Source organism: Convolutriloba macropyga, chromosome 2 (genome assembly GCF_964194025.1).
Source record: "Convolutriloba macropyga chromosome 2, txConMacr16.3, whole genome shotgun sequence".
NCBI classification, from domain to species: Eukaryota; Metazoa; Xenacoelomorpha; order Acoela; family Convolutidae; genus Convolutriloba; species Convolutriloba macropyga.
Window position 1 is genome coordinate 71,631,953 of NC_134469.1, and position 17,017 is coordinate 71,648,969.

At 36.2% G+C, this 17,017-nt stretch overlaps 1 protein-coding gene across 1 annotated transcript in view; it reads right to left on the reverse strand.

The window, feature by feature from the left end:
• LOC142334676 (mitogen-activated protein kinase kinase kinase kinase 5-like) overlaps window positions 1-17,017 on the reverse strand; it is a 255,273-nt gene that overhangs the window by 14,515 nt on the left and 223,741 nt on the right. Inside the window, exons 19-20 of the mRNA XM_075382898.1 lie at window positions 12,993-13,061; window positions 5,502-5,594 (exon numbers count right to left, since the gene is read on the reverse strand). Of these exons, the coding sequence (XP_075239013.1) occupies window positions 5,502-5,594; window positions 12,993-13,061 (162 nt within the window). The remainder of the gene's footprint in view (window positions 1-5,501; window positions 5,595-12,992; window positions 13,062-17,017) is intronic.

A 17,017-nucleotide genomic window follows, 5' to 3' on the forward strand; every position in this document is an offset into this window, starting at 1 on the left:
ATTGGCCCTTGAAGATCGATTAACTCGAAAATGAACAAAAATTTAGAAAAAAAAGAAATCAATTGCAAAGTATAAGGGAATGTTGCTGTAAATCGTGATATAAATATCTTCAGAATCATTTTTGTATCTCTAGAGGCTATCCATTAACACAATTCCAAGCTTTAAAAAACTCATTGGCTCATAGATTGATAAGCAATAATTTTTAGAAAAAACTCAAACTTCAAAAAATAGAAATTCGTTCTATTGAAATGTTGAAAGCCATTCAATTGCCCCCTAGCAACTATTTCATAACATACTATCAAACCCTGGATGAAGTTACCTGGCTACTGAGACAAGAAAAAAAATAAAACACTACTCTTGAAAAAACTTTGAAAAAAATCTTTTGAAAAAAATTGCAAATTTCATCCAAAAATTTCTAAAAGTCAAAAGGTTAAATTGTTGAAAACAAATCCATTGAAACTAAAAACCATACAGTAAATTTTCATCAAAAAGTGGAATATGTTTTCTCGCACGTGAGAATAGACGAATATCAAAAACTGACAAAAACTTTAGGAAGCATAAAAATTTTGCAGAATTTACCAAAAAAAGCTAAAATTCGAGACATTAAAATGTTAAACCCTTCTATTGTTACTAGAAACTATGCAGTGCCCTATTAAAAACCTCAAAGCAGATTGCCTGGTCCCTGAAGCTGGTAAAACTGACAAAATGACAAAAGTGTAATATAATGGGGGCAACATTCAGTTATTTTATGACAACAATTAGTGCGCGAATTCAAAAACATAGCTGGCAGATTGGAAAAAAACAGCCGCAAGACCTTTGTATATATACAGTCTCAAAAACAAAGAAACATACACTAACAAAGAATTTTTTTAATGCTGATAGGTTATAGTTTGATTGGAAATCTGTTTCTTATTGCTGCTTCTATTAGTTGCTCACAAATACCCTTCAAATAAATTGACAAACTCACTAACTCTTGTCTCTTCGTATTATGGTAAAGATATTTCAACATCAGAGTGAGGAAGTGATTTTTGAGGGTGAGGCCAGTAAAGTGTGACCAACTTAGCCAAGCGAATAAACAAAAACACTCCACACTAAGTATGAAAAAAAGACGTAATTCAATCACAATTGCATGAACAAATGACAAGGAACTTTGAACGTGAATGATTGTGACGTCATGGTGATCAGAAAATCTTGCGACCAAAATAAAAAACACTGACAAATCCTGAAGTACAATCCAAAGAACTGAATGAAAAACTAAGAACTACAGTACCTGACGAGCAGATCAAACTTTTAAAGCATTTAACATGAAGGCCAAAGTTGATCAGTTTAAATATACCCATTAAAACACGCATAAGCCTTGAAAGAGTTTTAATGCCTAATAAAAAGAAAATCGAGAAATGTGACAATTAAAAAATTGAAAACTTCAAAAATTAAAGAAAATTTCTGAATTTCGCATAATTAAAATGTCCAAAAATCCACTTTTTTCTAACTCAAATAATGAGAAAAAAAATCACAATACTTCGAAAGTAAATGCCAATCATAAAGAAATTTTGCAAAAATTGTGCAATTATTATCTTAAGAACCATTTCCTTGTCTCCAGAGGCTATCCAGTAATCCAATTTCGAGCCAAAAAAATCACGGGTTTATAGAGATCGATAAACTAGGAACAAGAGATTTTAGAATTTAAAAAATTCAAAATTTATAAAATTGAAAAAATTCGCGATATTAAAATGTTGGATACTATTCCATTGCACATAGCAACTGTCTCTATAGGCCGATGAGGCAACTTCAACAAACGTCATTTCAAGACTAATCAATAAAAAACTGAAAAAATGACGGAAAATACTTGAAAATTGCACCAGCTTTGTCTCAAAATCTAAAAATGCGCTTTTAACATCCAATTGAGGTGATGCCATCAGCTGCATTACTCAAAGCTCTTGGCAGACTGCTATAGCTAGCATTGGGCTTCTAAGGAATTTTAATACCCATTGGGACTTACCTGTTTATCCCGTTTTCAAAGATTAAATTCATTGAAGAACGTGTGAAAACATCTTAAAACAGCCATAAAAAGTAATGAAATACAATCTAAAGATTTGAAATCATTCAGAACCCCACAATTAAAATTTTATCAGCAAGATAAAATTAAGTTAGTATACAACGCCCTTGACCCTATATGCGCAAAAAAGCACAAAAAAATCTAAAAACAATCAATTTTTTTCAAGAATTAGTATTTTAAGACAACCTAACAAAAAATTGACTCTACGCATCCTTTGATGAAATACACAAAAAACGACCTTGTGGAAATCAAGAAATAGAAAGGCAAGACCTGAAAAATGCCCACAATTAGAATCTCTGTCGGTGGCGTCAGATAAATTTAAAATCACTGATACGGATTCAGGTCAGATTGAAGCCGTAGGAGGAATGGCACGTGCCCTGTAACTGGGGGCGCATAACGTATTGGGGGCACAAACGGAGAAGATCACAAAATTAGTATTCGAAATCAAAAACTCAAGACTGATAATCAAGAATTAGTTTTTTTTCAAGAATGTTTGGCACTACTTAGATGCACACTATTGACCTTTAACAAGTAAAAGTTCATAAAATTTAAAGTTCCATAAGTGAGTTCAGAAGTCAATTTTTTGAGTGAGGTAAGTCATTCAAAAAGTCAATTCCAAGAAGTCAGGGTAAGACGAAACAAAAATCTGTTAGACGAAGTAAAAAACAACATAGCAGGACAAGCCCTGAAATACAATTCAAAGAATAGAAAAACTCAAACGTACTCTACCTGACCAGCAGATCAATTGAACAATGCCAGCCAGAACACAAACACATTTATCTAAAAAAAAACGAGAAACAAACAATCAAAACTAAACAAAAAAATACTTATTGCTAAAACTCTTGAAGCTTTCAAACCTAAGGCAAAGATTTCTCCCTTTAAAAATACCTATTTCAAACAGATGTTCACAACCAATCTTTGTTTCTGAAATCGGTCCAGTATTATATCTGCATGACATGAAAAATATTCATTGGCCCTTGAAGATCGATTAACTCGAAAATGAACAAAAATTAAAAAAAAAGAAATCAATTGCAAATTATAAGGGAATGTTGCTGTAAATCGTAATAAAAATATCTTCAGAATCATTTCTGTATCTCTAGAGATATCCAGTAACCCAATTCCAAGCATTAAAAACTCATTGGCTCATAGATTGATAAGCAAAAATTTTTAGAAATTGAAACCTCAAAAAATGGAAATTCGTTCTATTAAAATGTTGAAAGCCATTCAATTGCGCCTAGCAACTATTTCATAACATAATATCAAACTCTGGATGAAGTTACCTGCCTACTGAGACAAAAAAATAAATGAACAACTCTTTTGAAAAAAAAATTTGAAAAAAATCTTTTGAAAAAAATTGCAAATTTCATCCAAAAAATTCTAAAAGTCGAAAGGTTAAAATGTTTAAAATAAATCCCTTGAACTAAAAACCATGCAGCAACTTTTCATCAGAAGCTGGAATATGTTTTCTCGCCCTCTAGAAAGGACGAATATCAAAAACTGACAAAAACTCTAACAAAAGCCTTAAAAAATTCTGCCAATTTTATCCAAAAAAAATGCTAAAATTCGAGACATTAAATTGTTAGAAACCCTTCTATTGTTATTAGAAACAATGCAGTGCCCTATTAAAAACCTCATATTGCTTGGTCCCTGAAGATGGAAAAACTGCAAAATGACAAAAATTTTCAAAAACCTGAAAAAAATGCGAATTTTGTCAAAAAAATTGCTAAAATTTGTGATAATCAAAAGTTGAAACCTATTACATGGCAAATAAAATTTTTTCAATAACTTATTATCCAACCCCTGATGAGGTTTTCTGGCTCCTGGAACTCAAACAACTTGAATGACAATAAATGTCAAAAAATAGGAAAAAAATTGAAAGTTTTGTCAAAAAACGCTAAAATTCATGATGGCAAAAACATGAAAACCATTCCATTACCACTAGAAACTATGCAGTAATCTATCATCAAACCCTTTATAAAAACCTAGAGGATTTTTCTTGACACCTAGGGCTAAAAACTCAAAAAATGACAAAAATTTTCAAAAAACCCGAAAAAAATCGCAAAAATTAGTATCATTTTGCGTGTTTGTGTTTGTAGTACCAAAACATATAGCTCATAAAATGGCCACAACAAGCAATTTTGTCTCGCAAAAGGCCTTCATCAAGTTAAAAAAAAACTTCAACCTAAGACTAATCAAAGAAATCAAACTAAGACAAAAAATCACAGAAAACATGAAAAATTGTACCATTTTGAGCCCAAAAACTCTTAAAAATGAACTTTTAACCTTAAATTAAGGCCATCCCAGCAGCTACAACACTATAAGCACTTGAAAGACTACTAAAACCCACTTTCGGCCTCTAGTGAAGCTTAATGCCCGCTGGGCTTTACCTGTTTATCCCGTTTTGAAAGATCAAAGTCATTGAAAAATGTGTGAACACATCTTAAAAAAAAACACAGCGCACCAATATAATTCAAATTCTTTAAATTGTAAAAAAATTAGGAGCACTGTAATAGCCGCCTGGAATTGAGGACGTGGCTATTTATTACATATGCTCATATAAACATGAAATCTCTTTTTGATCTACTTCAGAATCAACAAGCCCACATTTAGTAATTTATTAAGCACGTTATTAATTTATTAAGCACTATTTTTCTGATATACCAAGATTAGAGTATCAATCAATAAGTAGTTAACAGTCTGTGTTTGAAAACGGGGAACTTAGGCTATAAATAAGTACGGAAAATCAAACGTGGTACTGGGGAAAGGCAGTATAAAGGAACTAAAGGTTCCTTGCACACTAAGATTTTCCTTGTAAAAGAGAAAATGGCAGAACTCTTTTAGAAACGAAGTAAACATAGCTAGTAATTGGGCATTTAATCATTGGGCGTTGTTTAGTTTCAGTACAGGCATAGATTCAAATTGCCCGGTGATCTTATAATCATAACATTCAAAAAGCTGTCAGCCTTCGCAGTAGTGTATTGCTACGCAAAGGACATTAGGCTAATCGTAATCTCTCAATAATCTTTCAATCCAATTTCCAAGCCCTGTTCAGATTCAGCTTAATAAGCTGTTGGGGACATTTGCGTCCGAGAAAAATTCAATTCCCAAGTTAGGAAAATTATTTACGGCAAAAATAGCATCTAAGTAAGCATGTAATTTCCATCCTTGAAACATTAAGTTGCTTAGTTAGCTAGAGACAGACATTAATTTGAAACCAAGGTTTAGAGCGGCGGATTAGTATTTGGAAAAACAATGCTCCGCGATGACAGACTAATTAGACGTGGCTGTTCAGATGAGTTGCTTGATATACAATCTCTCTCTTCCGACATTCCATGGCTAATCCATCTCAGTCTTTTTCCGCAGTGTTCTTCCCTTCAATAATTGTGGGATACCTTTTATCGTTAGGGGAATACTGAAATCTATGGTCTTTAAAGGAGTAACAAACCTATATCTTTGATGCGAACGTCAAAGTTGAGTTTGACTGCCCTCTTGCGTGTGGACTTCAACTTCCCCTCCAGATTGGTGATTCTTATGTAGTCTAAACAGGATAGAACAGTCATTTCTGTTTGTTCCTGAACTTAATCAACCTGTGCAATTTTCCACCACTATCTCATTAGGGCATAAATTAAACAAATGCTTGCTTGAGATCCGCAAGAGGAGATGCTACAAGTTTAGGTATACGTATGAAGGCATCGGTCACTTTAGACGTATTAAGATAAGCATATGACTGCATGTACAGAGAAAACAAAATCGTAGCTATTAATTTTGTTTCCAGTTTTATCAGAGCCTATCCTGCAGCAAGCTCAGAATTGAGTAAAACTGTTTTCAAAATTTTGTTCAAAAAGATGCCAAATATCAAAACATAGCCCGCAGAAAAAAATTTGCGATAGCTTTGGAAAATTTGGAATTTTCGCCTTAAAATACCAATGAAATGAAGAGCCTTAAGAAAGCTAAAAACTAATTGTTACTACTTTTTATGATGTCTTCATTCATATAGACTCATGAACTCCAAAGCTACTCCAAATACCTTTAATTCCTTTCAAATCAATTCGAGAGAGAGAGAGAGAGAGAGGAAAGTCATTTTGAGAGTGAGGTAAGACAAGTGTGACCAAACCCTAAAAACAATTTACGCATATCGGCAAGAACACTCGCACCATTGATATGAAAAGGACGCCAAGCACGCAATTCAGTGAAAATGTTGCAAAACGGAATGAAAAATCTCAATTTGGACAGATCCTGACATTATATGGTTGTAACAAAAATACTCACAATGAGATTTAAAAACATAGGAAGACTTCGGAAGCAACTCGGAGGAAAAATGACCAAAACAGCAGCCAATTCCATACTTAAACGAATTAGAATTATGCAGTTCACAATAGTCACCAAATAAAAACACAAAGGTAAGGAAAAAAATAAAGATAAGAAATGAAGAAATAAGAAATTCAGTTGATTTTTGAAATATTCTTCAAGGTGCAAAATTAAAACAAGGCCAGGAGATTGACGGGAAATAGCCGCCGTGTTGTTGACTCCAATGACCCATTTTGTTTGTTTTTGGTTTTTGTTTTCACCAAAATTGCTTAAATTTGTTGAAATAATTCTAAATCCAATTCAGCTTAAACAGTGATTGAGCTAAGTCAGAAATAAAACTAAAACACTGCTTTCAAAAATCAGCACGCGATTTAAAAAAATTGCTTGCTCAGCTACAATTTTTTTCAACTACTTTTCTCTCGATCTCTCAGAAAAACGAATAAAACAACTAAACAATCTCTATACTTCGGACTTCGTTCTGCAGATGGAGCTAACACTTCTCGAAGAGTCAGCTCTGCCAAATTATCTCACCAAATTAACGATCATTAAAAAAAAGCTCCACCAATACTCTTCGAATCGCAAAAAAAGCACCAATACCACCCCAATCCACCAGGGATGGAGTAGAATGCCGGAAGGGTCTCTACTGTCGCTGTAACCTCCTCGTGGCTCATCCTGGATAGACATTATTCTAACCACGCGGTAAATCATCGATTGATCTCACAAAACACGAGTACTTGAAGAACGAAAGTCAAAATGCAAGTAAATCAAAGAGAAAAGTTGGATCAGATAATTCAACCGTTGGACGCAGCTCACAAAAGTGTTCAAAAGCAACGACACGAGAACCTTAAGCAGTTTTCATGGAACGAAGACTATGGCAAAGTCAAAACAGGGCACACGCCAGCTTGTCAAAATAACACAGCTCTGCTCATGGAACAGCAGAAGCCTGTGTTCCGATATCACATCCGGAATACTGGTTGAAGATTTGAAAAGAAGACGAATTTCTCTTTGTGCAATACAGGAAAGCCACCTGAGAGGAAAAAGTTCTGCCAGCTTATCTGATTACACTCTTCTAAGCTCAGTAGACATAACCGTAGAACGCACTAGTGCAGGAGTCGGCTTCCTTGTGAGCACACCAGATATCAGAGTGACTGATTTTATGACTATTTCTGAAAAGAATGCCGTAATTTGGGTCTTAAAAAATGAGACATACATAAAAGTGGCCTCCACTTACGCCTTTACTGAAAATTCAGAAACACTAGAATATGTCAGATACATTGAGCAGCTCAAGTTAGCTTGTAAATCACACAAAGTAAAAAGAAAATTTCCTGAGGGTTGTCAGCGATCTGAATGCATGCAAAGCCACAGACTTCTGCAATGTACTGTCAAGACAGATCGGGCCTCACCTACCCAAAAAAGCTGCAGGAATGGGGAACTGCTAGCTGAACTCCTATCAGATCAAAATCCCAGAGTTGAGAACAGTTTCTTTACTAAGAAACTGAGCACAAAGTTAAGTTGGCGTCACCAAAGAACAAACTAAAAGACTACTGTCTAAAACATAGTAACAGAATTTAAAGTCTAAAAAAGGTGAGATGCTCATAGAGTGAAAGTGCCAACAGTGACCACGCAATGACTATAAACATTACAATGAGCAACATGAAAATTATCATCAAGAAGGCAAAAAGAGAACAAGATAATAGAAGCAAAGTGCGAGAAAAATGTGCAATGGTCACAAGCAACCCAAAAAGTGTTAGAACAGTTCAAAGAAACAGTCAAGACAAGTCGATAATTTAACTACAGTTCCAAATGTCACGTAAATGCTATCTGATACCAAGAGGGCCTTTGAAGTTAGTAGTGACATCTTCATTGTAGAAGGAAAATTGTTGCGCAAAATTCCTAACAATGGCAAAAAAGACACAAGAACAAAAGTCTGCGCCCAAGCAACATCTTTCAACTAGAGCTGACAGCCTCAAGGGAACAAGGTCACAGCTGAACAAGTAGGTCGAAAGAACAACCTCAAGAGTGTAAATCACGGGAGATTGATCAAAAGCTGAAAACAAACTTCGAAGGCGATCCCGATACACGATTTGCTTATAAGGCATAGAAAGCACAGCGCTGTTATCGAATAACATGGTTCGATAGAGATAAAGGGCTACAAATATATCTAAGCCGGTTGACTTGAAAAAACACCCTGGTAATCTTTTCAAAGCCCTACTCACACAAGATCCCAGAGTAGACAAACGCATATAGGAGGAAGAAAACAGCGATATATAGGCACATCCAAATGTGGCAAACGTAAAATGTTGCATAAGGGATATGAAAAGAGGAAAAGCTCATGGAAAGAGTAGAAATACACCTGACCAATTACAGTCGCTACAAACAGAATTGAGTCCGGTCCTTAAAAAAATCCTCACAGCACTGTGGGAGGAACAACGAGAACCACAAAGATACAAATATGCCAATGTAGTAAACTTGTTCAGGAAGGGAGCCAAATAATTACAGATCGCGGTCCATGCTAGAAGTTGAAGGGAGACTGTTCTGCAACATTCTGAGAAAGATTGGATACTAATACAAATAGAAATTGACAAATGGCAATTTGGGTTCGGAAAAGGTCGCAAAACCCTGATCGTTTTCTGACTACTCAGAAATATAAATCAGAGTGCGAGAGAGAAGAATAAAGAACTGATAATGGCCTTCATTGATCTGGTCAAAGATTTCGACTCATTTATCTGGTCGAAGAGCAAGAGGGCAAATTGACGGCAAAAACAGCTTTGAGTTTGAAAGGGGCTCAAGTCAAGCCTGCGTACTATGACCAAAACTATTCACTCTGATTTTGACCAAAGATGCAAAGGACTACAAAGCACAAGCTTCGATCATACTGCTTGTGCAGATCTGGCGCTCATGGCAAAAAACTGACAATTGCTACAAGAAAACTTTTCAGTTTTCTTGTAGCAATTGGCAGTTTTCCTTTGCCATGAGACGAAAGAACTTGAAAAGTTTAGACGACAGGGATGGAGATATCATTAACGAAGACTGAAGTCCTTACTCTATCTGATGGACAAATAAACGTAGAGTTGGGTGGAAAAGCACTGAAAAAGTCATATATTTCAAATATCATGATGGCGCAATGCCAACAGACTCTGATCACTCCGAAGCAGTGTCAACAAACTGTGTCAAAGCCAAAATAGCACTGTAAAAGCTCAGACCGGCAATGACAAGTGGTGTACTGAAGCTGAACACAAAGGTGTTGACTATAGAAGTGTTCATCACACCTGTGCACGTCTAGGGAATAGAGACTTTAATCAGACGAAAAGTAGACACTGAGAAAATAAACGCTGTACTCAATAAAACTAGGAGAATAATGCTAAAGCTCAACAGCAAAGAGGAACGATTACGATCCGACTTGTAACTCTAAGGATCAAGATCAAGAAAATGTTACTACACCGCAAGACCCACCCTATCAATGTCCATTGACCGGGTGCAAAAGGACCTACAAGACAGTAGGATGGTGGACAAGGCACATGAGAAGTGTCCATCCATAGTGCACGATCCTACATGAAGGTAGCGCAGTCCCGGTGGATGGCACTTTTGAAACAAAGCGCTCAACCACAGAAGAGGTCTCCCCAGCACAGTTCGATGTCGTTCCTAATGATATGGAGACAAAACGACCTGATAGTAGAGATATTTAGTTGCCCGCTATGCTCAAAGATTTCTACTGTCAAGAAAAGTCTACAAAACCACTGTACTAGAGTGCATGATTGTCCTACACAAGATACAAAACAAATCGTGGTTGACAAACTGGGGGCTCTCAAGCCCGAAAACGCACCTCTCCCGTTCCTAGCGCCCCCGGTGAGCACAGGTTCTAAAAAGGGAGTCTAACGGTGACCCTGACTAATAAATAATCAGAGTGAAAATGCAAATGTCCCGTGGGAGGTCTGTTACACTAAATACCTGAGGTATGGAGTACTTAGATCCTGCCAAAGGGAGCGGCCACCACAAAAGCTGAAAACAAACTTCGAAGGCGCTCCCGATACACGATTTGCTTATAAGGCACAGAAAGAAGCACAGCGCTGAACATGGTTCGAAAGAGATAAAGGGCTACAAATATGTCTAAGCCGGTTGACCTTAAAAAACACCATGGTAATCTTTTCAAAGCCCTACTCACACACGATCCCACAGTAGATAAACGCATATAAGAGGAAGAAAACAGCGATAAATAGGCACATCCAAATGTGGCCAACGTAAAGTGTTGCATAAGGGATATGAAAAGAGGAAAAGCTCCAGGAAAGAGTGGAATTACACCTGACCAATTACAGTCGCTACAAACAGAATTGAGTCCCGTCCTTAAAAAAATCCTCACAGCACTGTGGGAGGAACAACGAGAACCACAAAGATACAAATATGCCAATGTAGTAAACTTGTTCAGGAAGGGAGCCAAATAATTACAGATCGCGGTCCATGCTAGAAGTTGAAGGGAGACTGTTCTGCAACATTCTGAGAAAGATTGGATACTAATACAAATAGAAATTGACAAATGGCAATTTGGGTTCGGAAAAGGTCGCAAAACCCTGATCGTTTTCTGACTACTCAGAAATATAAATCAGAGTCCGAGAGAGAAGAATAAAGAACTGATAATGGCCTTCATTGATCTGGTCAAAGATTTCGACTCATTTATCTGGTCGAAGAGCAAGAGGGCAAATTGACGGCAAAAACAGCTTTGAGTTTGAAAGGGGCTCAAGTCAAGCCTGCGTACTATGACCAAAACTATTCACTCTGATTTTGACCGAAGATGCAAAAAAGGACTACAAAGCACAAGCTTCGGTCATACTGCTTGTGCATATCTGGCCCTCATGGCAAAATACTGACAATTGCTACAAGAAAACTTTGCAGTTTTCTTGTAGCAATTGGCAGTTTTCTTTTGCCATGAGAGGAAAGAACTTGGAGAAATTGAGACGACAGGGATGGAGATATCATTAACGAAGACTGAAGTCCTTACTCATCAGATGGACAAATAAACGTAGAGTTGGGTGGAAAAGCACTGAAAAAGTCATATATTTCAAATATCATGATGGCGCAATGCCAACAGACTCTGATCACTCCGAAGCAGTGTCAACAAACTGTGTCAAAGCCAAAATAGCACTGTAAAAGCTCAGACCGGCAATGACAAGTGGTGTACTGAAGCTGAACACAAAGGTGTTGACTATAGAAGTGTTCATCACACCTGTGCACGTCTAGGGAATAGAGACTTTAATCACACGAAAAGTAGACACTGAGAAAATAAACGCTGTACTCAATAAAACTAGGAGAGTAATGCTAGGGCTCATCAGCAAAGAGGAACGATTACGATCCGACTTGTAACTCTAAGGATCAAGATCAAGAAAATGTGACTACACCGCAAAATCCACCCTATCAATGTCCATTGACCGGGCGCAAAAGGACCTAAAAGACAGTAGGATGGTGGACAAGGCACATGAGAAGTGTCCATCCATAGTGCACGATCCTACATGAGGGTAGCGCAGTCCCGGTGGATGGCACTTTTGAATCAAAGCGCTCAACCACAAAAGAGGTCTCCCCAGCCCAGTTCGATGTCGTTCCTAATGATATGGAGACAAAACGACCTGATAGTAGAGATAATTAGTTGCCCGCTATGCTCAAAGATTTCTACTGTCAAGAAAAGTCTACAAAACCACTGTACTAGAGTGCATGATTGTCCTACACAAGATACGAAACAAATCGTGGTTGACGAACTGGGGGCTCTCAAGCCCAAAACGCACCTCCTCCCGTTCCTAGGGCCCCCGGTGAGCACAGGCTCTAAAAAGGGAGTCTAACGGTGACCCTCTGACTAATAAATAATCAGAGTGAAAATGCAAATGTCCCGTGGGAGGTCTGTTACACTAAATACCTGAGGTATGGAGTACTTAGATCCTGCCAAAGGGAGCGGCCACCACCATGCACCTCCCGATCCCTCACCAGAAGCACTGCCCACTCGGTTATCAGGTTATTCTTGTTGCTTTGCTGCAATCGATATTATTTTAGCATTAAGCTTTACTTCGGAGTGAGAGCAATAGAGATCACACAAAAATAAGAATGAAAGGCCGAAAAAGTCAATTGAAAAGTCAAAGAATGTTCTAGAAGAAAGGCGCAAAAACTCTCTAGCGAACAATTAGCATTAAAAATAAGACCAAGACATATACAATATTTGCTACGAACTTCGTTCGAGAGCAATTAAACACAAACCGACTACCACCGGACAAATTGACAAATGACAAGCGGGGCAAATTAATTCAGAGTGCTCTGAAGCATAGCTAATTTTTATGCGCGCAAAAAAAACCACAAAGGTGTGTCTGGATTGCCCATCTTCATTGCTCATTGACTGAAGCATTAACCACTCAATTATCAGACCCTTAAATTATCTTACTTTAAAATTGCTTGTTTGTTTTTAGCAACAGACAATTTCTGAATAAGAGCAATTAAGGTCACGCAGAAAAACAAGAACTCAAGCGTGAAAATCAGTGCGACAATAAAATCGAATGTTCTAGAACAAAAAGGTCATGGAAAAATTAAAGACTTGTTTTACAATAATTGCTTCAAACTGCGTTCAAGAGTAATTAATAATAATAATAATAATAACCTGGGAAGCATATGAGGAGGGTGTCCTTCTCCAACTGTCTCACTTTCACCACTGACTTCACTGCGGGTCCTCAAAACACATCACTATTATACCAGTTACAACCATCAAGTAATGAAGGCGAACAATTTCGTGAACTGCCATATTAATTTCACTACATTAATCCTAATTTACATGAGTGTCAGGAGCTTGTGCATTAATCAAAACTGACAACTTTGAGCAAACCAAGACAATATTGATTTTTTTTGTACAGCTAAGGTTCGGATATGGTTCCCCTTTTCTGATCTTTTATTACCATAACAAAAACGATAAACCATAACACGATTATTATATTTAATTAAGGTTGAATGCATAAATAAATACAGCCATTGGCATAAACAAGGAGACTCTGTAATGGGCGTTTACACAATGTTCCGACACCTTTCATTTAAATGCCTGAGAACTAACAGCAGTTTTATTGTTTGAACAGTAAAATCGATTCAAGCACAAAAACGACAAGTTTTAGAACAATTTTAAGAAACATAGCTGGCAGATTGCCAGAAAATAGCCGCAATAGCTTCGTAGACCCGCAGTCTAAAAAAACAGTAAAAAATACAGGCAAAAAATCCTCTTTTAATTGAAGGCTGATATGTTATAATTTCATTAGAAATATGTATAAGTTTTCCTGCCTCTATTAGCTGCTCTCTAATAACCTTCATTTACAGTGAAACTCACACATTTGACCTTATTTCATTGATTTAAATTAAATAAAATTCAATTTCAAAGTGAGGGAGTCATTTTTGTGAGTGAGGTGAGTCAAGTGTGACCAAAAATTTAATAACGCAAATGAACAAAAAAAACTCGCTCAACTAAGACCGAAAAATGACGTCACGCACGCGCTGCAGTTGAAATTCCATGAACGAATGAACAAAAAGCAGATTTGAAGTGGTTGTGACGTCACATGATCGTAAAAATTGCGACGAAATAAAAAAAACCAAAAGAAGGCCAATAATAGCCCCGGCTATCGCTGTGCGGCTATTGAAAAACTCCAAATTATAGAAGAGACTCAAAATATTGTTCTCTGACACAATTCATAGTTTGTCAATGCAATAGATTTTTACTTTAAAAATTCGATGACAAATAGCGATATCTTTTAAAAAAACGTATTTAAGAAGAAACACGACAATCATCATAACTTAACTTTCTAAAGTTCATGAGCTATAGCACAATTTAATGTTAGTTCTAAAAATAGAAAAAAACGAACATGAAGTATAAATTAAGTTTCAAATCTAAGCAAAAACTTATAACATACCCAAAAAATTGTCGGAAAATAGCGGCTATTGATTCCCATAATACCCATTGGGACTGAGAAAGCAAAAAAAATGATTTTTCTACAAAAAAACTTCGAATAGCGAACTATTTTCAAACCATTAGTAGTTAGAAATTCTCCTGTTTATTAATGAGGGCCTACAGACGCTATTAACAATCTCAATGAGCACTAAAGATGGTATCCAAGACTTAAAAGAACATCGTTCACAAAGCGGGCATCTGAAATTGGTCTTTATGGATTTTTACGGTTTCGATTTTTGATTTCCTTCAACTGTATTGATTATGTTCAATTTAGATTGCTCTGTTGATCAACTGCTGAATCAATATGTTGAACCAGACGTAAATGACGGTAAGCCAAAAAATTTTTTATTCAACAAAGTAAGAAAAACCTAGCACGAAGACTTCAGAACTGACTCGTAGTAAGAACTCACAACCTAGGCAGTTAAAAATTGATAACACTAATAGCTTCATTATTCCATTTAATTTGAAGCAACAAAAGAAGGGAACAAATCAGGGAGTAGCAAATTCTCAAAAAAAATTCTGGGAAATTTGTGCTCCAAAAGCATTGTTTACCATAAGTCGTCTGCTAGGACTCAATTGCGTTTAACAGAATATCACATGATGAGAAAACGACAAACAGGATGCATCATAAAACAGGAAAAGGTAGAGCAAAAAGAAGCGAATTGAAAGATTTACAGGTTCTAATAAACAGGTCTAAAAAACCACTTTAAACTTCTTAGTATTCTCCAAAAATTGCAGTCTCAACAACTGTTCTCAACAAACAACATTTTGTGTAATCGAACTTACCGATATGATTCCGTAATTTACTCATAGGTGCTAACTTAATCAATACGCATTTTTTTACCCAATTCAAGAACTATTGAGAATGGGGAGTTCGGGGCGGGGGTAAATCGGTCGTGTGGCACAGTAGATCTGAGACAGCACGGTAATTCCCTAATGAGATAGAGGCCAGAGAGGTACCACGCTAAAAAAGGAAAACAATTCCTGTTTTGCATTTATTGAAAAACAACCTTGAATAACAAAAACACGATTTTTATATTTAATTAAGGTTGAATGCATAAATAAATACAGCCATTGGCATAAACAAGGAGACTCTGTAATGGGCGTTCACACAATGTTCCGACACCTTTCATTTAAATGCCTGAGAACTAACAGCAGTTTTATTGTTTGAACAGTAAAATCGATTCAAGCACAAAAACGACAAGTTTTAGAACAATTTTAAGAAACATAGCTGGCAGGTTGCCAGAAAATAGCCGCAATAGCTTCGTAGACCCGCAGTCTAAAAAAAACAGGAAAAAATACAGGCAAAAAATCGTCATTTAATTGAAGGCTGATATGTTATAATTTCATTAGAAATATGTATAAGTTTTCCTGCCTCTATTAGCTGCTCTCTAATAACCTTCATTTACAGTGAAACTCACACATTTGACCTTATTTCATTGATTTAAATTAAATAAAAATCAATTTCAAAGTGAGGGAGTCATTTTTGTGAGTGAGGTGAGTCAAGTGTGACCAAAAATTTAATAACGCAAATGAACAAAAAAACTCGCTCAACTAAGACCGAAAAATGACGTCACGCACGCGCTGCAGTTGAAATTCCATGAACGAATGAACAAAAAGCAGATTTGAAGTGGTTGTGACGTCACATGATCGTAACAGAAATTTCGACGAAATAAAAAAACCAAAAGAAGGCCAATAATAGCCCCGGCTATCGCTGTGCGGCTACTGAAAAACTCCAAATTAATGAAGAGACTCAAAATATTGTTCTCTGACACAATTCATAGTTTGTCAATGCAATAGATTTTTACTTTAAAAATTCGATGACAAAGAGCGATATCTTTTATAAAACGTATTTAAGAAGAAACACGACAATCATCATAACTTAACTTTCTAAAGTTCATGAGCTATAGCACAATTTAATGTTAGTTGTAAAAATAGAAAAAAACGAACATGACGTATAAATTAAGTTTCAAATCCAAGCAAAAACCTATAACATACCCAAAAAATTGTCGGAAAATAGCGGCAATTGATTCCCATAATATCCATTGGGACTGAGAAAGCAAAAAAAATGATTTTTGTCCAAAAAAACTTCGAATAGCGAACTATTTTCAAACCATTAGTGGTTAGAAATTCTCCTGTTTATTAATGAGGGCCTACAGACGCTATTAACAATCTCAATGAGCACTAAAGATGGTATCCAAGACTTAAAAGAACATCGTTCACAAAGCGGGCATCTGAAATTGGTCTTTATGGATTTTTACGGTTTCGATTTTTGATTTCCTTCAACTGTATTGATTATGTTCAATTTAGATTGCTCTGTTGATCAACTGCTGAATCAATATGTTGAACCAGACGTAAATGACGGTAAGCCAAAAAATTTTTTATTCAACAAAGTAAGAAAAACCTAGCACGAAGACTTCAGAACTGACTCGTAGTAAGAACTCACAACCTAGGCAGTTAAAAATTGATAACACTAATAGCTTCATTATTCCATTTAATTTGAAGCAACAAAAGAAGGGAACAAATCAGGGAGTAGCAAATTCTCAAAAAAAATTCTGGGAAATTTGTGCTCCAAAAGCATTGTTTACCATAAGTCGTCTGCTAGGACTCAATTGCGTTTAACAGAATATCACATGATGAGAAAACGACAAACAGGATGCATCATAAAACAGGAAAAGGTAGAGCAAAAAGAAGCGAAT